Source organism: Epinephelus moara, chromosome 23 (genome assembly GCF_006386435.1).
Source record: "Epinephelus moara isolate mb chromosome 23, YSFRI_EMoa_1.0, whole genome shotgun sequence".
NCBI classification, from domain to species: domain Eukaryota; kingdom Metazoa; phylum Chordata; class Actinopteri; order Perciformes; family Serranidae; genus Epinephelus; species Epinephelus moara.
In genome coordinates, this window is record NC_065528.1 from 8,617,015 (window position 1) to 8,638,402 (window position 21,388).

Here is a 21,388-nt window from a genome sequence, read left to right on the forward strand (position 1 = left end):
TCCAGCTGGAGAACATTAATGTAAAGGGAACAACCAAGGCAGACAAAGCAATAAAACTCTTTATTTTTCTTTATTTTTACAATATACATGTTTGGCTGGATAGGTACAAAAGTCAAAGGATGTATGAACTGATTCTTTAGCAAAAATTAATTTTGTTTTCAATTCAACTTTAAGTAAAAAGGACATGGTGATTTGTTTAAGGTCATACCAATGTAAATAATCTCAAGCAACAACACATTTAACAGCAATATGAGTTAAGTTTTAAGTTCTATGAATTAAAAAAAACAAGCTACATTTACCACATCAAAAAGTACATACACATTTCTTTAAAGAATTTTGCTTTGTCATAGTTGTGAGGTATTTGTTTGTGACTCCTTACTTCAAGGACTCTCTCTCCTCTCTCTGTTCTCTACATTTAAAGAACAGCACAGATAAGCATTTCTGGGCTTTTGTAGTTTAAACAAGCCGCTGCAGACTGATGAATGAGGAAGGCTCAGGCTGCAGCTCAGCTGGCTTGTTTTTACTCAGGTTTCAATGATACCTCCATTAGAGTGCAGTGATAATCCTCCGTTTTTAGAAGTGCACCAAATCCCTCAGAACATTTAGGATTAAATCAGTTTAGTGTTCATTTGTAAACTGCTTCCTCTGTGATCTTCCCTTTGTTTGTCCTGTTGAAAAGGACACAAACCTGGAGGCAGACAGCTGGCAGCCCCTGGAGCTTTGAGAGAGTGGATGTTCTGTTCCACCTGACTGTTTTTAACCGTTATTAATCCAGGAAAGGCTAACTGCACACAAGCACTACCACACTTTCATGCAGTAATTCGGATTTATGCGACCTAGTTCAACCTCAGCCCTCTACTGCTTGCCATTGAGCAGCTCAGTCGGGTAAGTGCCTTGCCTAAGGGCATCCTAACAGCAGTTGCTAAGGGAGGGGAGATTGCTTGTCATTGTTGTTCTCTCCTCCGACCTTTTTGTGTCTGAGGATTCACACTGGTGATCTTTTGGCCATAAGCCCACTTCTTTCTCCATTAAACTAGCACTTCATCCGGCAATACAAATAACTTAAGCCGCGAGACATTGTCTGAGTCATAGTGTTTTTCTCACAGTTGGCTCACAGCCTCGGCTCCAGTCATCCTTATTTCAGAGGCTCTGCTAACAGGCACCAGATTTAAGAGAAACTGCAGTAGGCAGCTGGTGCAGGCGGGTTGCCCTTACTCATTATTTGGTTTTACCTTTTCGTACTTTTTTATCTTTATCCTCCTGTTTTTATTACATCCACATTGTTTCCTTGGCCTTGAATGGATTATTGATGAGTATTTGTTTGTATGCTGGCAGTATGTGTGGTGTCAAAAGCTTTGTGGTCATGCTTGCCTGTCAGCTAATTGTCTTTAGCCATTTCATTTCCTGTTATGATTGGGGCTGGATATCATCAATTTTTCATTAGTAGAGCAGATAGGGTCATAAGGACAGAGGGATGTCGTATGCTGTAAAGCCCTGTGAGGCAAATTGTGATTTGTGATATTGGGCTTTATAAATAAAATTGATTGATTGATTGATTGATTGATTGATTGATTGATACAATGCCCACAGCGAGAATCTGTACCAATATCCAAACTCTTTTCACAACCCTTCTTTGAGAAATGTAAATGTTTTTTTGCAAATCCCACCAGAGCTAAAACAAGTATTATTTCACAATAGAACATTAATGGGCAACTTATTTCGTCAAGGTTTTATAGTTTATGTTATTACTAAAGCAGACGTGCCAATCATTTGATGATTGATTTGATGGTTTCAACTTCTCAAATGTCAGAACTTACTTCCCTACTTTGTCTTACATTATATTAAACTGAATGTGTTTAGTTATAGGCTGTCAGACAAAACAAAGGCAATTTGAAGACATCACCATCAGAAATTGTTAGGCCATGCAGATTGTTTCTGTCTTTTTATCAACTAAATGATCAATCAATTGATTGAGGAAAAAATGTGCAGATTATCTGACAACAAAAACGATACGTTAGTGGCACCCCAAGTCAAAAGTTGCAGTATATAATGTTTAACAACATGTCTGAAAATATGAGCAAGCATTTGCCAGCTTTTGTTAAGTGACAGCTTTTAATACTCGGTGTTGGAGCGGCTATAATTAGTTGATTAATGAATGATCATGAAATTAATCCAAAACTATTTTGATAATTGATCAATCACTTCAGCAGTTTTTTTTCAAGCAGAAATGCCAAATGTCTGGCTATTACTGCCCTTCGCTGTGTAGGTTTGCAAGACTGCTTTTTAAAGGTTTCCACAGGGTCCACAGATCTTAAATCCAAGGACAGTCTCCCTTTGTTTGATGCCCAGAACAAGGAACGACCAACAAGCCCTTTTATTTAGTCAGCATTTAGCTTTAGAAAATGATCTGCCATCCATGTTTTGTTTAGAGTTGGGGCCATTATGTAGAACTGACAGTTTTGCATAGCAATGGTAGGAGGTAGCTTTAAAATTACATCTCCTGAAAGGGCCCCAGGACAGAACCTTGGGGGATGCCAAAAGACAGATGTTCACCTGATTAGCACAGTTGTGAACAATGACTGAAAAACTCCACTCTTGAAAAGTAAGAGGAAAACCAATCCAAGGCTGATCCAGAGCCAGATCCATATACCCACTCACCACCTGAGCCTCTCAACAAAGATATGGTGGTCTGCAATGTTGAATGCAGCACTGAGATCAAATAGTACTAACACAGAATATGTCCTGCATCACTGTTAGGTGCAGCTGATGGAAACCACTACTGTGACTCTTTGGCAGTTACAAAAGTTCTGCACTTCACTATCTTTTGGTGTGTAAAAGAAAATTCTCATTCAAAGAGCACTGATTCCTAAAGTTTATTATATTAGAAAGTACTATGTGGAGTGTTGGTGGCTTAGTGGTAGAGCAGGCGCCCCATGTACAAGGCTGATGCCGCAGCGGCCCGGGTTCGACTCCAGCCTGTGGCCCTTTGCTGCATGTCACTCCCTCTCTCTCCCCCTTCACACTCATCTGTCCTATCAATTAAAGGCTTAAAAATGCCCCAAAAAAAATATCTTTGAAGAAAGTACTTGTTTTTTCCTGGTATCCTTTTCTAAGCAAAATGCTACAGTGTGTCTCTCCTAAGCCCTATTTTAAATATCAAAAGATGGGACACTAGGTCACTGCCTGCAGTCCATACCAAGTCCAAGGAACAGGCCAGAATCTGACAGTGCACATGAACTCAGCCCCGGTGGACTATATTTAGATCACCAAAACAAAACAGCAGCTATGGTAATGCAACCTGCCTGATGCCCCCTTTCTCATCCAGACGCATTGAAATATCACCCCTTCCAAGAGATAATGTTCTTCTGTCGCGTCAACCTCCCTGTGTGCAGATAGAAAAGAAGTACAACCCTTTTAATGTGGCTAGGGCCACTTCATCTCAGTTGTGGTTATGTTTATTTGTGCAGTACACTGACAGGCTGCGTAAGAAACAGGTTTGAGGACCAGGAATAAAGTCTGGGAATTAAAATGATTCAGGGCAGGGACAGGCCTGGGCTCACTTGTGTTGGTTTGAATTTTTGATACCCCTACAATCTCTGGTGGTATCCCACAAATACACTTAATCCCAAAGTATTATCCCATTTTATTGTTCATATGTGCAATTACTGCCTAATGTTGAGTGGACGCAACCTTTCATGTAGACAGAGCACTTTCCGACGTGTTGTTTACTGTTGCTTCCTCTGTAGCCAGGGACTAAATGCAAGGGAAATTGATTTGGAGTTTGAAAATAGGCCCTTTATAAAGCTAATAAGAGAGTGGAAAAAACTGTACTCTTGTGGTCGATAATAAGATGGAATCCTGGCTAGTCTTGAGGTCAGCATGACTTGGCATACTGCTTGTTAGAACATTCAGTGGAGTCTATGTGAAATAAGATTTTGATTACCAAGAAGAACTGGTGCACTACAGTGACAAAGATCAAAAGTGTGCTGTAAGTTGGATAAGATGGACCTAAAGGCAATGTTAAAGTATTTTATGTTAAAAAGATAATCAAAGCTTTCTTTTAAAGGGGAATTTCACAGATTTACCTATGACAATCACTTTATTGAGTTCACAGAGTACTGTTTAATCGTGAAAACCGTTGTATAATGTTTTCTGTGGCTCTGGAGGAGCTTTCTGAAGTCAGTTAACAGGTTGGGTTAATGGAAGATGACTCTGGGTTGCATTATGGGAAGTCACAGTGTAGGATCCAGCATTTTTGGAGCTTGACCCAGGCTTAAGTCTGCTTTGACCATCTTATACAACATTCTTTTTGAAAAATCAGTCAGAAGACTCCCATCTTTATGGAAGTACAATGCGAAGTGGCTTAAGTACCCCTTTTCCTTTACCCTCGCCGTAGAAAGTTATATAGCTGTATCCAAAGGAAGGAGACTAAAATATAGTCTCTGTCAAACTCAACCTTATCTTTACTTGTAACACTACTGCATGTGTTTTCTTTTGGATAGATTGTTGAAAAATTGATTGTATGCTGATCACACACAATTTTTGTTAAGATGTAGTTTTAACCTCTTCTACTCCATCCCTATCATAGACCCATTTTTGTCTTTTTTAGTGCGGCAGGGGATGTTTAGGAGGATAGCAGCTCAACAATATATGCCCCATAGAGGTGATGTACATCATCCAAAAGCTGGGAACCTAAAGATTAATTTGATTGAGCTCAGCGCTGTGTTGAGCTAGTTTTTCTAGTCATAAATCTGTATTGAACTTTGTGTTTTGTTCAGGCACCTTCCATTCCCATGCTCAATTATGTCTATAAGTTGTTTCAGCAATATTTGGGTTGATACCATTTGTTACACAGATTTTGTGCTAAATATAAGCATTCTTTTTATCACTGGAGAATTGTTAAAATACCAGGATCTTGAGGAACATTATAGAACAATCCATGTGGTGTGATTTAATAAAAAAAATTCTGTAAGAATTGCATTTTTGGCGATGGGATGATGAGCACATCTGGTGTGGAACGGCTTAGAAACCCCCTTATTGTCAATATAACTATAAAAGCCATACATTATTTGAATGCCTGAGATCTCTAGTTTGTGGGGATGTCCGTAAAGGGGAACCTCATGGGTACCCATAGAACCCATTTTCATTCAGACATGTTGAGGTGAGAGGTCCAGGGACCCCTTGGAAAATGGTCATGCCAGTTTTTCCCTCACCAAATTTTAGCCTAACTTTGGAGCATTATTTGACCCCTTTCCTGACAAGCTTGTATGGCATGGCCACTACCATTTGATTCTTTAGATCCTCTAGTTTGCTTTGATCTTTATTTTATGAGGAATATTATCATTGAAATTAAAAAATCTCTTTTGCAAGGAAATCCTGGCTAAGACAGCAGCATAAAAAGTATCAGCTAAAAGAACAATAGAATAAAAACATAGCACCAAAAATGTGACACAAAATTGCAAACAAAAAAACAACAGCCGATTTACAACAAACAATTAATACCAGTATCATCACTCTAGCTGTAGCGTGCTACAGCCTCCAAATGACAGTAATGTTGGCGGGGAACGCCTGCGTCCTCGCAGAATGGAAGAGGTTAAAGCAGCGGCCACAGTTTTCTGGTGCACTTGTATTTTATTTACCTTTACCAATGTTGACGTATGCCTCTACATTACGTGAGATATGTTGAGACTCCGGGCTACCATAATGCCATGCTTCCCTGCAGAGGCCACAGTCAAATATATGACATTTGGAACAGATGATTCCATTTAAAATTGGGGAAACTATTCTGCTTTGAACTTGCTATTTTGGTGCAGTACCCTCATATCCTACATTCAGTGTGAGCAGCAAAATAGTTAAACTGTGTCAGCCAAGCAGGTCATCCAGTGCAAAAATAAAGGAGGACTGCTTTTAGGTGTTAACTTGAGTTTGCAAGTTAAGTGAACTGATATATTCCTGTGCCAGTGTCTCCACAACAAATATCTGTAATTATTACACGGCTCTATTAAATTCTGATTGGTCAGTCGCGGCATTCAGAGGTCTGATATTACTGTGTAATGACCGTTGCTATGTAAGGTCTGATATTACTGTGTAATGACCGTTGCTATGTAGCCCAGCGTTGCTAGGGACGCTGCGTTTCATTTTCTCTTGATTCCCTGTAGCTATTGTTAGCGCAGATTCAGACGTTGCCGGGAGTTTTTTTTTCTCTCCTCCCGATTTAATTTATAAATCAATAAAAATTGTATAATTCATCAATATTCTGTCTCAAATGATTTATTTAACTGATAATTAGCTGTGTAATAAGCGGGATAATGTATAATGAGCTGGTGAATACTGGGAAAACAACTCCCTTCAGGGGAATAGAACCTCCCCCGTCAGGAGTTATTTTCCCAGTATTCACCGGCTCATTATACATTATCCCTTACATATCTGTAGCACACATTTGTACTCATAGTGTTTTACATTAAATAAATGAGTTTGAAAGACTACTAATCAAATAGACATCTAAAATGAGAAAACCTGTATCACTGAAATGTTCCCATTTGTATCTCTTTTATTCTTCGATGGACAAGCCATTATTCAATTTTCATAATGTCTGAGCCAAAAAAGGGGACACACTGTTTCCATGGCAAGTTTCCCTCAGGCTATTTGCTCCCTGCAATTGATGTATTCTGAAGAGTGTTCGAACTGTACAGCTTTTCTCTCCATGTGTTGTTCTCAGGTCACCTGTTGCTATGGTAGCCGTCACATTTCTTGCAAAAACATAGCCACATCATTAAGAGTTGCACATTGCTTTTGAATAATGGTTTAAAGTTTAAGCATAGTGTTATACACAGCTGTATGATTTCTTTCTTTGAATTAGTCTAGTTTTTCACTAGTATGAGCTTTGACTAAACTTGGCTTAAGTAAACCTGGTTCAATCTGTGGTGTGGTAAGAATCCTAGCGGTGCCTCCATGGGGACTGCCTTTGAGCTTCTTGAAACACAATTAAGTAGTTTTGGAATGTTTTGTGGCTTAAACAAAATCTCCTTTTGGTGGAGAGGCATCTTGTTGCATTAATCATGACTGACATGACATGATATCAAGGTTGAGGTGCTGAATGACTAAAATGTCATGACTGCAGGTGTTGGTTTGTTAAGGGATGTTTTCAGATGAAGCTGACTGTGAGCTGTGATCACTTCAGTGTTTACTTTGTCTTGTGTAGCCAGACCCATCTCCACAGCACTGTACATGTCAGTGCTAGAGAAAAGTCTGAAGGTACACTGCAATGGGGGAAAAATGCTCTGGCTTGTCTGGATTTCTTTAGACCAACCTTCGGCCCAGAATGTAGTGGCAGTGCCCTTGTAAAATAGTGTTGGGGGTAACTTGTTGTGGTGGAACATTTGCACATGGGGATGTGAGCATTGTCACTAAAATGCAAAGAAAATGCCACAAAAAACACCAATAGAGGTCTGGAGGAACTCACTGGACCCTTTAAAGCCCCAAACGGTTTGCCAGCTGTATGTGGCTCTAGCAGAACATTATTACGACAATATCATATACCTTGTGTAAAGTGGAACGGATCAGTACATTTGTTAAGTCACTGTCACTTAAGTCACTTGCTGCTGCCAAGATAAAAAAGTAATGCAAATCAAATCCGACTAGCCGTGTCAGAAAATCGATCAACGTCAGGCACAAGAGTCCTGCGAAACATAGTCGTTGTTTTATTTGTTTTAGATTACAACAATTCATCACAAGAACAAAGCAAACATGCCTTATTGCACAATCCAAATCTTCTTCGAAACGTGCCATTTTGACAAAAATGGTTGTTGTTACTTATGGCAGCAAAGGGGATTTTGAAAATGGTAACATACAAGTAGCAGAAGGGGCGGGAATGCTAGCCTATATAGCTCATGGATGTATAACATGAACCGGATACAGCAACAGAGGTGGGCCCCCATTCATTCATTTGAAAGTTGCTCTGTGGTGCATCAGGCCCACTAGACTCACAAGTCAGTCTTTAAGGGATGACTCAGAGGACCAAAGATCAGCTGTGGCAATGATTTTTTGGTTTTTGTTAACCTGTCACAGAGATAATGGTGAAACTGCTGACAGATGCCACCAGGGCTAGCTAAGGTCAAAGTCCCAGACAGACCAGACAGAGACTTCTTGTTTCTGTCCCCATCTGCTTTATTTTGTGTCCTAGGAGAGATGAGGAGTGGATGTCTCTTTTTGCCCAGAGGTGTTAATGAATGCTTAATGTAATTTAAGGAACCTGGAAATTCAAGAGTGACATTTGATGCAAGGTTTTACATTTATGCCATTGACCTGCTACTCCTACCCACAATAAACTGAAATCTAAAGTTAGTTGTTGTTTTGTTGACAAGCTGCAAAATGCATCATTTGAATGTGACACGCACAGTTAGCATCCAGTCTATTCCAAACCTCTCACAGAAAACTACTTGGAAATGGCTCCAAAATGGAAAGCTTTCAAATATGTGAAAAGTGAAAATACCCCATATTTCAGATGAAAAAGAAAAAGGACTGAAGATCAATGAGAATTTCAACATAAAATGAGCCTGTACAAGATCGCTCAGTGAACATCCTTTGGGAGATTTCAATGGAAAAAAGCAAAAAAAAAACAAAAAAAACAACCCATACAATATGTTTTAATATTACCTTTTTTTTTTTTTTTAGATTGATTGTCTTTACAGTGCCCATGTTTTTTGCCAGTACATCTTTTCAGGACATTTACTGTGCAAATCAGCTAAATCTAACCCTTTCCTTATGGGAATGACTGTGATGGAGTGTGTTTGTGTGTGTACAGCTGAACACTCACGCCCCACTGCAGACCCACTAGTCTGGCTTATAAAAACTGGAGCCGCAGTGCTTTCACTCTGCATCAAAGATCACGGACAGGAGAGAGAAAGAGACACAGAGAGGGTGAGGAGATGGAGAGAGGAAGAGCTGTACGCTGCTACAATGAATGTCTTTTCACATAATGCTCTGTCTCACAAGATGAATACAATCGCCTAAAGCATTGTGCCAACATATGCCTTGAACTAAATAACATAATAACAGCAGTGAAAGGAGAAAAAATTATGACAAAAAGTCATTCAATTCAATCACATATCTGAAGAAAGAACATAAATACGTGGCAAGTGGCAATGACTATGTTGTTCCTAAACATATGAACACTGAATGTAATGCCAGGAATGGTCATTGTCTATTTATGCCTGTGAAGATAAAGGTTTGGCTGAGCCAGTACCTCTGCTGGGATAAACAAAGAAGACACGTTAACACTGACATGATCATGGCACACAGTTGACCTCATCGGAAAACATCCCTTACAAACCACCATCTGCAGTCTTAACATTTCAGCATCTCAACTCTGAAATCATGTCATCTCACTCCAATCATGATTAATGCAACACTAGTCTGACTCAACAGATGTAGACGAGGCTGTAAACTAACCTTTAGCTGTTTTTTTCAACCCTCCGGAACAGCACCGGGTTTCAACGCAAATTTTACATAGTTAGCCAAAAGCGGAATTACACTGTCCGCATCCGTCATGTGATGCCACGGGGCCAAAAAAGGCTTTCTCTCAGACTTTGTGAAAGAGATGTCTGTAAACCAGTGGATAAACTATTTTGAGTATCATGACCCCCGCAAAATGACTTGTTTTGCTATAAGGATTGGAGCCATTTGGCCAACATTTTAAAAGTCTACAAAAAAGTCGCACGATTGAACTATTTTATCCTGATTCGAGTTAGCAGAGTGCTAAATTGGAAGTTGGCTGGTCGGCTGCACTCGGCACGCTCAGCTGCTGTTTGTCTCTAGTGCACTTCTATGGGCCCCACAATGCAGAAGGTCATGTTATACCTTGGAAATTCATAGATGTATAATAATATAATAATAACTATATACCAGACACCAAGATGTCACCTATTCATTTTAATGGAATTTTTTGACACATACGCCAAAAGAGTTTCTAGCCTCTGGGTAGCAGCATCCCTGTGGGGCTGCAGTCTCACCACCAGACAATCAGAGATCTTCGCTTTCTGATAGTTTGGGGACACTCCTTCATAAAGTGTGTTTAACACACCGGAGAAAACGGCCGGCAACAAAGCAACGCCTCTTGCATTTTTGAAAAGGACACGCCCTCCCAGAAATGTGCGCTCCCCCTTTTCTCGTCCGTAAGGACACAAACACACACACAGAGAGCTTGAAAATGGATGCCGAGAGATTTAACTCCGTTTTATCAAACATGTGCTCAGTCCACAAGATTGTGGAAATGAAGGACTTACAGCAACTTTGTTTAAAACTTTTAACACAGTTGGACTATGTTTACGAGCACGAGAGTTCAGCAAGCCACTGAAGGACTGCCCTGCAGATTTACTATTGGTTCTGCAACGTAGGGAGTTTTTTTAATCTCTGAAATTGTATCCGCTTATCTAAACACAAAATCAGGGAGAAAGACATCAGTCCTTAGTTAAGAAAAGCGTCTAAAGCCTTCCTTTTAAGTAAAATATGCCCAGTTATTAGGGCAGTTTCATATGTAGAATACTTCTGGTTTTTGTGTTTTATGCCTCCAGCACGGCGATAGCTGTGGCCAGAGGCATTATGTTTTCAGGTTGTCCGCCCACACGTCCGTCCCATTGTTGTGAAGGCGATATCGGAAAGACCCTTTGAGGAAATGTCTTCAAATTTGGCACAAACATCAGGTCGGACTCGAGAACGAACTGATAAGATTTGAGAGGTCACAGATCAAATGTCAAGATCACTGTGGCCTTGCATCCATCTCATTCTTGTTAACAGCAATATCTCCAAGAACACTGTGAAGGAATCTCTTAAAGATTTGGCACGAACATCCACTTGAACTCAACAAAGAACTGAATAGCTTTTTATGGTCAAAGGCCAGGGTGACTGTGATGACATTTTTATGCATCATATTGGTCTACTTTAACACGGTTTTGGTAAGTGCCTGGCAAATTCGTGTGAAATTCAACAACTAACAGTGTTCATAGTCACTTTGTTGTAAATAGTGTAATAAAAATCAATCATTTAGACAAGAAAGTGTATTCCTACCTTAAAAATCATAGCATGCTTGAGCACTTCTGTGTGAAATTCAAACCACTTAAACCCAATCTGCCTTAAATCTCCTGGTGGTTCCACACAACGATTGCCTCCCTGCTCTGCAACTGTCCTTAGCAGAAGAAATACTTTGAAAATTTTCTGAAGCACTGAGCACTAAGCCCATTTCTTAGCCTGGCCATTGTCCTTAACATTTTGCATAATCCAAAAATTTAACAGAAAGGTTCTTGTGGGCTTGTGGGATTAAGATTACACATGAAAGATACCCCATAACCGAGTGGATAATTTTCAAAGCTAATGTTTTCTAGTATTGAAAGGAAGGTTTAGTTGAAGAGAGTCCTGGCACCTGAAATGACTAATTGTCACGATGGCATAGCAAATAATTGTCCTTGGACATCTTTAGGTAGTAATATTCAGGTTGGAATGAACTTGTGTTTTTCCACCCAAAATGGAACCGCTTTAGAAGGTAATTTGTCAGCTTTATTTTTTTCATTTTCATTATGTCACTTGTTTAACAAGCTGCCTTGAGCTGTTTTTCGTACTTGTTCGTTGTGCCATGGTAACTCATTTGGGTCTCTGAGCACAAGTTTTAATGGAGTGGAGAAGTGGCACCTTGAAGTGTCTCAAATCAAAATGGGACACTTCATCACAGTGGACCACATTCATGTCGTGCTTGATTGCAAAAGGCAGGGCTAACAAGCATGCAAATTACTGAGTTTATTAACTCACTTACATTCTTTGACTGCAAGAGATTCTGTTTCAGGTCTCACTCAGATTATATATTATATATACTGTTAGGGCTGCACAATGTATAAAGACAATCAAGTATCACAATTCTTCTGACCAAATAACTTGATATTGATATTTTGATGGTATTGTAGGGTTGACTTTTTGAGGTTTCACAAAATATGACACAGTGATAAATGATGGTCTACATATGATGGTAAATAATCACCAGCAATGTGGATATAGTGACTAAATGGACAAAGGCAAATAACAGAGTAGCTAGAACAGTCTGGTAAGAAAATTACATCACTTTACTGTAGTGTGGCCTTTAAAACTAGGAAAACACAACACCTTCGATTTTTACAGTGTCCAATATCAAGGACGATATCTAATCCCGTATCATGATATGGATATAATATTGATATGTTGCCCAGTCATATTGACTAGATGTCATTTTATGTAACCCAAAATTCTCTTACACACACATGTTGGACAATGGTTGTATAAGTATAGCTCATGACATAGTAAGAAGCAGGCCACAGAATAGAAGCTTTCAGGATATGTGGGATCTTAAAAAATGTTTTCTGTTACAACAACGGAACAAAGGGAGATGCATTTACCTACACTGACTATATAATATATTAATTAACTTAATTATTCATCATCCTGTTTCTTCCCCATACATTGAGATGGTAGAAAAGGGTACTTTGAGTTCTGTAACCTGTTGTGGGTTGCTGTAGTGGTTCAATTGCTCTTGAGTTGTTTTCCAGCTGATGTTGGCATGGAGATGCCTGTCAAGTAGGCGCAGATGGTCTGGTGGGACATCTAAAGTAGCCATGATAAGTTTCTGGTTACTATAGCAGTTAGTTAAAGGAAATGTCTCTATTATACCTTCTATTTCCAAGTGCATTTTGGTTTGGAGTTTGTCTGCCATCACAATCATTATTACTTTCTCTATGGACACATAACACTCTGCCAGCAAACATGTTTGTTTGTAGGGTTGTTGAAAAGCATTATTGTAAATTGAAGAAGCAGGGTATGAGAGGCAAGTTAATGAAAAGTGGACATGAAACAAACAGCTCCTCCAGTAATGCACTGAACATCACATGGTTGTTATTAAAAGTATCCAAGCGTGGAGTTTGAACGTGGGTTTTCTCTGAGTCATTTAAGAATTCAAAACCCAAGATGTCTGCAGGAAATTGTAGTACACTGCAAGAATACATAAAAAGGATTTTGCCTCAACTACAGACACACAGCTGTTTTATTGAACCAAATAGCTAGTCAAAAAAGATGTGACTGTTTTCCAAGTAGCTAATTTGGTATGGTAGCTCTGCAGTGCTTCCTCTCTAAATACTATTGGCCTGTGGATAGGAGAGAGAGGCTATAAAATATTTACAGGCTCTCTGTCACCTTGAGACCACCGGTGTTACCAACTGCTGGGATCTCAGGGGGGAATCTGTTGCTGAGGTTATAAACTGGCATACGGATAAAGATTAGGAATGCTAAAGGTGGAGCTAGTCATTCTTTGTTTAGGTTTGTTCTGATCTAAATCAAGTACATTCATACACATAGTCATTATTGCTTAGTTTGATATTTGTAGAAATACACGTTCCCCTCAACAACTTCACAGGAGCAGTTGGTAATTAAGCATCCATATGACCTTTCTTTGTTTTCCGAGTGATCTCCACACCCACATTGTCCTGGCTAAACTATGGATTAAAGCAGGGAACTTCCTTTTACCAGCCAATTGATCTAACTGCTCAGCTCAGATTAGGGACTGGCACCAGGAGGCAGCTTGTTCCTATCCAGATTCTGTGGCTTGCTTCCAGTTGCTTTGAAGGACAGGGTGCTCCCGTGACTGATATTATGTAATGAGATTACATTTGGCTACACAGATAGCCCCGCAAGTGCTTTCCATAAGTGTGTCATATTCGACATGTTTGAAAGAGAGGAAGGAGTCTTTCACACAATAGTCTGCTACGTCTTTTCTTTATTAATAGTTGGTTCATGCTTGTTTGCAGGTATGCAGTGCAATCTGCCATCTTGCTACTATTGTCTACTTCCGCTGTGCGTTGTGCAACGACCTCTGTTAATGACACACCATTGATTATAATGGGTCTGTTTAAGCCCTGAACGAAACCGCCGCTAGAACCAGATCTAATTTGATGGAAAAGGGGTGTCAATCCTGTTGAAACGAAGAGAAATGGCCAACTTTAAGTGTTGTTTTTACAAACAATAAGCGTCAAATCCTTCAAAGCATGCCTTAAATGTAAATATGCAGATTATTTATGTGATGAAAAGTTATGTAGAAAAAGCACACTGAATGAACAATGATGTAATAATCCTTAAAGCACCCTCAGCCTGTCCTCAAGGCTTTGGGACTTTGAGAGCCACTGCACACGAGGATGCAAATACACTGCCTTTCTAATGAAGCCCCTGAGACATATCAGTATAGATACCAGACCATCAGACGGGTGGGGATGGCTCCCTTGGGCCCACTCATAGCACTGGGTCTGCCTGAGTTGCAGCCATAGGTTGTCTCCTGGAATGGGATACTGTAGGTCACCTGGAGATTGATGGTGGCCCGAGCATGTCTTCATGATGTCGTGTTTTTTTTTTTTTTGTTCCAGGTTTCGAGAGAGGGAAGGAGGACCTATTGCCTCTGCCTTTGAAAGAAGACTCACATTCCATATCTAAGAGCAAGGTAAGGAAAATTACTCCTCTGAGTTGCTCTGTGATGGGTGGGGAGGAACGATTGGGTGCTTTGGCGTACGTGTCTTGTAATGAGAGCAGAGAATATGGGAATTGCTGCATGTCTTGTTTCCTTTCCCAGTCTTGCCTCAGGCGTGAGATAGCCCACATTGGGATGACTCACACGTCATTTAAACTGTACACATCAAACATTTATCAACTAAAATTCAGACTCAGTCCTTCTTTCAAGTGAGCTCAGTGTGGAGGAGGCCCGTCTGGTTTATCTGTCGAGGTCCACATCAAATATGTTTGTCAGTGCAGACGTGGGTGTCTGAGCCTCCTTCTGAGTCACAGCTGAGATGCTTTCATCACACAGGAATCCTATTAAAAATTTGTTTTGATATTGTAAAGTATAAAAACATGAAGAGGACATGACAGGATAAACATTTCATCCCAAATCCAAGACGAGATCACAAACATCCACCATCTTCACAAAGCTATAGAAAAGCAGAATTGAGCCTTGGCTGTTTTCAGCTATCTTCACAGCAGTAAGTGCAGTCTCAACCAAAGGAATAGAATAGGGAGCTGAAAGAGAAAATTTTTAGCTTTGGTGCTTGTTATTTTGTACTTTGTCTAATGCTGCCTGTAGCTGTTTAAGGCACTAAGTAGCCCTGTGTTAGGATTCCCACACACCCCGTCTGTCTCTACACTTTAAATCACTCCAATTGGCTTGTGAGAGGAGCTGGCAGATATATACCTGCACTGGCATTTATAGGCTTCATTCTGCTAACTGAGCTAAGTTTGGACTGCCAGGGAAACAAAACAGCTTGAGAGGCAAGGAAAACAGTCACTTCTAGATGCTGTTTCTTGGTGAAGTTTCCGCTCTACAGTAATATTTTAGCGAATAAATATAATGTAATGTCCTCATTGTAGCTGATTATATCAATTATCGTAATGGATTTGTCATTCAGAGCAAACACTTTGTTGCCAAGGTTACATGTAGTCATTTAATAGATGACTTTATTCAGCGCAGCATAAACAGAGTGCAGCAGTGAAACAAGCTGATGGTTGTTAAGTAGATTGCACACATTTTTAAACACATCCTCACAGGAAAGCTTTGGTTCTACTCCTCATGCATGTTTGAGCAGTGTTGACCATCTGTTTTTCTCAGCTCAACATGGCAGGTGAACCACCAGTAGATGTATATTTAATATATAGATGTCCTAAGAGATTAAGTAGGTTTTTTTGTGCTAATAAACCCCTCTGTGTGTTCACAGTCTGAAACAAAGCTGTACAATGGCTCAGACAAGGATGTGTCAGCATCTGGAGGAAAGCTCACCAAGAAGGAGTCCCTCAAGGTAAGTTAATTGCATCATTGTAGAGTAGATTTTGTGTATCTGGACTAGGGTTGCAAAATTCTGGTAATAATCAAGGTGGAAACTTTAGTAGGAAGGAGAAGTCTCTCCTCTTCTGGTGGTCATATGTGGTAGTCAACACACAGTAGGGCGGTTCCAAACGATTATTTTTCTAGCGATTAAGCTAGCAATCATTTTTTCGATTAATCGACTAATCTAACTATTAGTTTAACGATTATGTTTTCGATTATCAATTATTTTTCCATTATTTGATTAATGAGGCAATTTAAACAATATGAATACCAAAACATTTCTTATTAACATTAACATTTATTGAAACATCAGTGTTTCCCCTACCATTATATTAGGGGGGCGCCCCGCCCCCCCTTGAAGGTCAAGTTAATTTTATTTAATTTTATTTTCCATATAGCACCAGATCACAACAGAAGTCATTTAAGGTTACCTTTCCTATAGAACAGGTCTATACCTTGTCCTTTTATTAAACAAACTAAATAGCCTTATGTCATTTATGTCTCTACATGGTCGCACGTTTACAATTCTCGGCCCCGATACAGGCACAAATACACACAAACACGTGCGCGCACTCACACACACACACACACACACACACACACACACACACACACACACACACACACACACACACACACAGGTGAGCACACTAGAGTGCGGTTTGGCCTGCATTTTCCTGACCAACCCGACCCGAGTGAGACATTTATAACCGAGCCCGGCCCAAACCTGCAGTACAGCACTGTGCACACAGTCGATGGAGCGGAGCCTGTGTTGCGTTCAGGCGTTGTCACATAAATAACAATTTCCAGCACTTGAATAGGCCAAAGCACAATAACACAGCACTGCTGCTGCTGCTGCATGCCACCATTTTTTTGTTTGAACTGACGCGTTGACGCAAATAATTTGTGTCGACGTATTTACGTAGTCGATGATGTCGATGACGTTGACGCGTCGCCCCAGCCCTAGTCAACAGCAAAAGACAAACAATTTTTGATCCAATTTGAATTGTGCCATATATTACACATATAATGTTAGCCAATTTAAACAATAATTTTTCAAGTCGAGAGAGTCGCAGTGTGTAGGTTTGTCGCAGTACTATTAAGCAACTAAATTAGAAACTGAATGGAAATAGATGAATTGTAGCCTCTCAGTTAGCATGCTCTATAAAGCTATATCCCACATAGTAATAGCCACTGTATCTAACAACTACTAGCAGAGGGTGTTAACAAGTTTGATGGGAATGAGTGCAGTGCACGGTTACAATTAATTGGGCATACTTTTAACTAAAACACGCAGTAAGACCTAGTATTGCTTTTTCATGTGTATCCCCACCCCCATCCCAAAATAACTGTCAACTGTCAACAACAACGGTCACTGTTTTAGTGGAAGCCGAATTATCTGCAGAGGTCTCTCCCTCTCCACAACAAACAGACCCAGTGATTTAAGCCAGTAAAGCACCAAATAAAGCAGTTTCATGTTTAAAAAAAACTGTTTTTCTGACACTTTCATTGTGGAGTGGCTGCATAGTACGGTGGGCGACATGAAAATGAGAATGGCCCTGTCTAGAGCCAGTGTTTGGTGTGTCTGTTCTGGGCTACTGTGGAAAAACATGTCCATCATGGTAGACGAGGACTCGCTCCCTATGTAGATATAAACAGCTCTGTCTAAGCTAAATAAAACCATAATGATTCAAAATTGTGCAAAATTTCCCTAATCCCTGAGTTAAACCACTTTGGAAATAAATAAACTTGCCTTGGAAATTTTTGGGGAAATTTACAGACCCAATCTGGACACTTATTCTAAATGCAGGCATAATGAGTCTTTTAAAATAGCCTCATATGGAGAGTTTTAACATATAATCACTGATGCTTGTTGTCCACTGTCATTTCACTCAACTGTTGTTGTGAGACAATATGCATAAAATACTGTATATTAAATAGACTGGATTTTCATATTGTGCACCAATGTCACAACAACACAGGATAGGCAGGATACCTTACATATTTAAAGAGTGGAATTAAATGCAGCAGATACCTCACTCTACAGTCAGAGGGAACCAGCTGTCATTTAACAGGAACACTGAGGAGTGAGATTCCAGTCTTATTTTAAAAAATCTGCTTAATGTCATTCAGTGTGAAGGCAAGTGTAGAATGTTAATAACCACAGTTGTGTAAATTGATGTTCTCAGTATGTCTGTTTCTCTGTGCTCCCTGCAGGTGCAGAAGAAAAACTACAGGGAAGAGAAGAAGAGGGCGACCAAGGAGCTGCTCAGCACCATCACTGATCCCTCTGTCATCGTCATGGCTGACTGGCTAAAGGTGGGAACATCCTCCACCACGCAGTCAATATTTCCTGCTGCTGACGTGTTGATTGTAAAATATACAATAATTATTAGAATTAAAGTACAGTAAATGACATTTGTCTGGATTTGATCCAGATCCGTGGCACTCTGAAGAGTTGGACCAAGCTGTGGTGTGTGCTGAAACCAGGCGTCCTGCTCATCTATAAAACCCACAAAAATGGCCAGTGGGTGGGAACGGTGCTGCTCAACGCCTGCGAGCTCATCGAGAGGCCCTCCAAGAAGGACGGCTTCTGCTTCAAGCTCTTCCACCCGCTGGAGCAGTCCATCTGGGCTGTCAAGGTCAGAATATTTACAGAAACAAAATTTGCAGCCAGTATTATGGAGTGAGATGGAGCATTTAGAGAGCTGTTCCAGGCTGGGAACATTGGGGGAAATGAGAAATTATATGTATCAGGGAGTTTTGTGACTACCAAATACGTATTCCACAACTTAATTTTGTAATCAGATGATTTTCAGTACAGTAGTAGAGAAAAATCTGTTCACCTGTTTAGAAAACATCAACAAAAAAGTGAGGACAAATAAAAACACGCAGGGCAAACACTCTGACTCAAATAAGACAGAAACGTCATGGAAACCATCTTAAAGAAATTAATTGCACAGAACAGAAGTGTCAGCCGCTGAACAGAGTCAAAGCTGCTAATGTGAATAAATGAAGGGCTTGTGAAGGATCAAATAGAATAGGAAATGCAAAAAAACGAAACAAGCAGTAAGTGAAATTTGGCTTGCTGATAAAATGCCCTGCCTCAGAATAAATTGTAACATTAAGGAGAATTTCCAACACTGGAAAAAAAGACACTTAAAACTTCGTAGCCTCTTCCTCTACCATACACTGTTTGGCCTAATTCTGGAGTGCTATATTCAGGTTTATAAAAATTGTCCCGATTTTCCATTTAGTGTTCAACCCAGGTACACTGAGACTACTAACAACCCAAACTCTGATTTAGTATCTTGTCAGACAGAGTATCTTCAACATTATACCTCATTTTCTTTCATCTGTATTAAAAAAACAAAAGAAACAAGGGTTATGGGCCAGATTATTAGTTGGCCATGTGCTGTCGCCTCCTAGAGGAAATAGTCCTGCACATAATTCCCTGTAAAACCACAATGTGTTGTCTTTGGATTTGGCTACATTTGGACTGTGCCAGGCTAGCTGTCTGCTCCTGTTTCCAGCCTTCAGACTAAGCTAACCAGCTGCTGGGCCTAGCTTCCTATTTATCATACAAACATAAGAGTGGTGTCAATCTTCTGACCAAACTCTCAGCAAAAAAAGGCAAATAAGTGTATTTCCCAGTATGTTCAACTATTCCTTTTTATTTGCCATATATGACCTAATTTATCTTTATCTGTGTTTATCTACCATGCAGTGGAAAAAAATCTCTTACCTCAGTGTTAGCGAGGGAGAATATTGCCAAAGTTTCCAGACAGATGAATTTGAATGCAGCCTTTGTTGCTCTCGAGTGACTAACAGAACAAAATTAACACAAACATAGAAAATGTCCTCCATTAAAAACAAAAGCCTTTGTCCCCTGCAGTTAAAACAAGTAGTTGTTATGTTAGCTGTATAATTAAAAGCTCATCTTTAGTGCAGATGCAGAACATTATACATCCAGCCAGCGATTTTCATTTTAAGCAGAGCACACTTTCCATTTGTTCCTGTGTTTTCAGCCCTGTCCACACGTCCACTCCAACTGTGATTTGGTATTCATCACTGTCCTCGCACTGCAAGTGTTTTCTTGTTTGTTTGTGCTATGAAAAGGCTTGAATCATAATTGTTGATGTGTGATTTAGATTATAGTGTTCCTATTTTCCCCATCGTCCTCTTCACGTTGGACGTAAACACTTCACTCATTCAGCTTCTGTCCCCTCTCGTAGCTTGTTTGCATAATGACATACTAGAGAGTCCAGATTTCCTGTTTGCACATAAGTGATGAACTGGAAAAATAAACACAAACTGCAGGTGAAACGAGGATAAAGGAACTGATAAATCACCTCAAATGAAAAAAGACAGAGATTAAAATGACAAGTGGAGCAATCAAGACACTGACTCAGAACAACACCCACCTGAACCTTAAACACTGAACCTTATGCGTAACATGTGTTTACTTCCTTTATTTCTTGTTGTCATCAGGGTCCTAAAGGAGAAGCAGTTGGCTCCATCACTCAGCCATTACCCAGCAGCCACCTCATCTTCCGTGCTGCCTCTGAGTCTGATGGTAAGAGACAAGCTGTCAATCAACCTTCAGCTTTTTGTCTTTTGAGTCTTGTCAGCAGCAGCTTAAAATGAGAGATAAAGATAAAGCAACAAATCAGCATCATGGGGGTGTCAGCTACATAAAGTAATATTAGTATTGGTTCAAAATTACAGCTGCTTTTACTTGCAGTATTTGATCATGTGTGGAAGTGCTATTAATCCTAATTCTTGTTGTTGTTTTTTTAACCAGTGTATTATGTTGGAAGGAAACTTTAATATTTTGGTACATGGACCCTATTCTCTGAAGTCTGCAAGGGATGAGTATTAACAGGGGATCTCATGTGGTTTAGAAATTATCCCCTGGATATGATGCACACAGTTATTTGTAACTCCACTGCACAACACAGATACACTACACAGCACTGCTTACAGTGATTAACAGTGTTAACCTCCTTTTTTCTTTTTAATGTGGGTTAAACAAACAGAACAGATTCTGTCACACTGTTACAAATCATCAATCATCTTTTGAGAGTTCGCTCTTGTTTCTGTGAATGGCAAGATGTTGCGAGATGAGCCTCCAGCGCCTAAAATGCTGTCAAAACATTTATTTATAGTTGCCAACACAGCCCCCGTAATTCCCAACTGGGAAAGAGGCAGAAAACAAGCACATAGAAAATGAAAGACCTAAATGAAACTCCAAATGACAGAGATGCCGATATACACAGGATTGATATTATCACATGACCTGTGTGTTTGGTGAAATATGATGGGTAATTTGCAGTGTAATTTTATCCTGACAAACTACAGACATGGCAGATTCACACGAAATTAAGATCACAGACAACCTCCATAGTTACTACAACTTATTCGAGGTCCCCAGGTCATACTAGACCCATGCAAATAGGGCTTAATATATCTACTGATTTAGTGGGTGTTTTTTTTAAGTTATTTGGACAGCCA

At 39.9% G+C, this 21,388-nt stretch overlaps 1 protein-coding gene across 11 annotated transcripts in view; it reads left to right on the top strand.

Moving 5' to 3' along the window:
* The window catches only part of osbpl8 (oxysterol binding protein-like 8), a 120,145-nt gene that overhangs the window by 79,833 nt on the left and 18,924 nt on the right, over window positions 1-21,388 (top strand). For all 11 annotated transcript variants that reach the window (XM_050035769.1, XM_050035771.1, XM_050035774.1 and 8 more), the window contains 5 exons: window positions 14,427-14,500; window positions 15,765-15,845; window positions 18,092-18,193; window positions 18,313-18,516; window positions 20,366-20,450. In XM_050035769.1, the coding sequence (XP_049891726.1) occupies window positions 14,427-14,500; window positions 15,765-15,845; window positions 18,092-18,193; window positions 18,313-18,516; window positions 20,366-20,450 (546 nt within the window). The remainder of the gene's footprint in view (window positions 1-14,426; window positions 14,501-15,764; window positions 15,846-18,091; window positions 18,194-18,312; window positions 18,517-20,365; window positions 20,451-21,388) is intronic.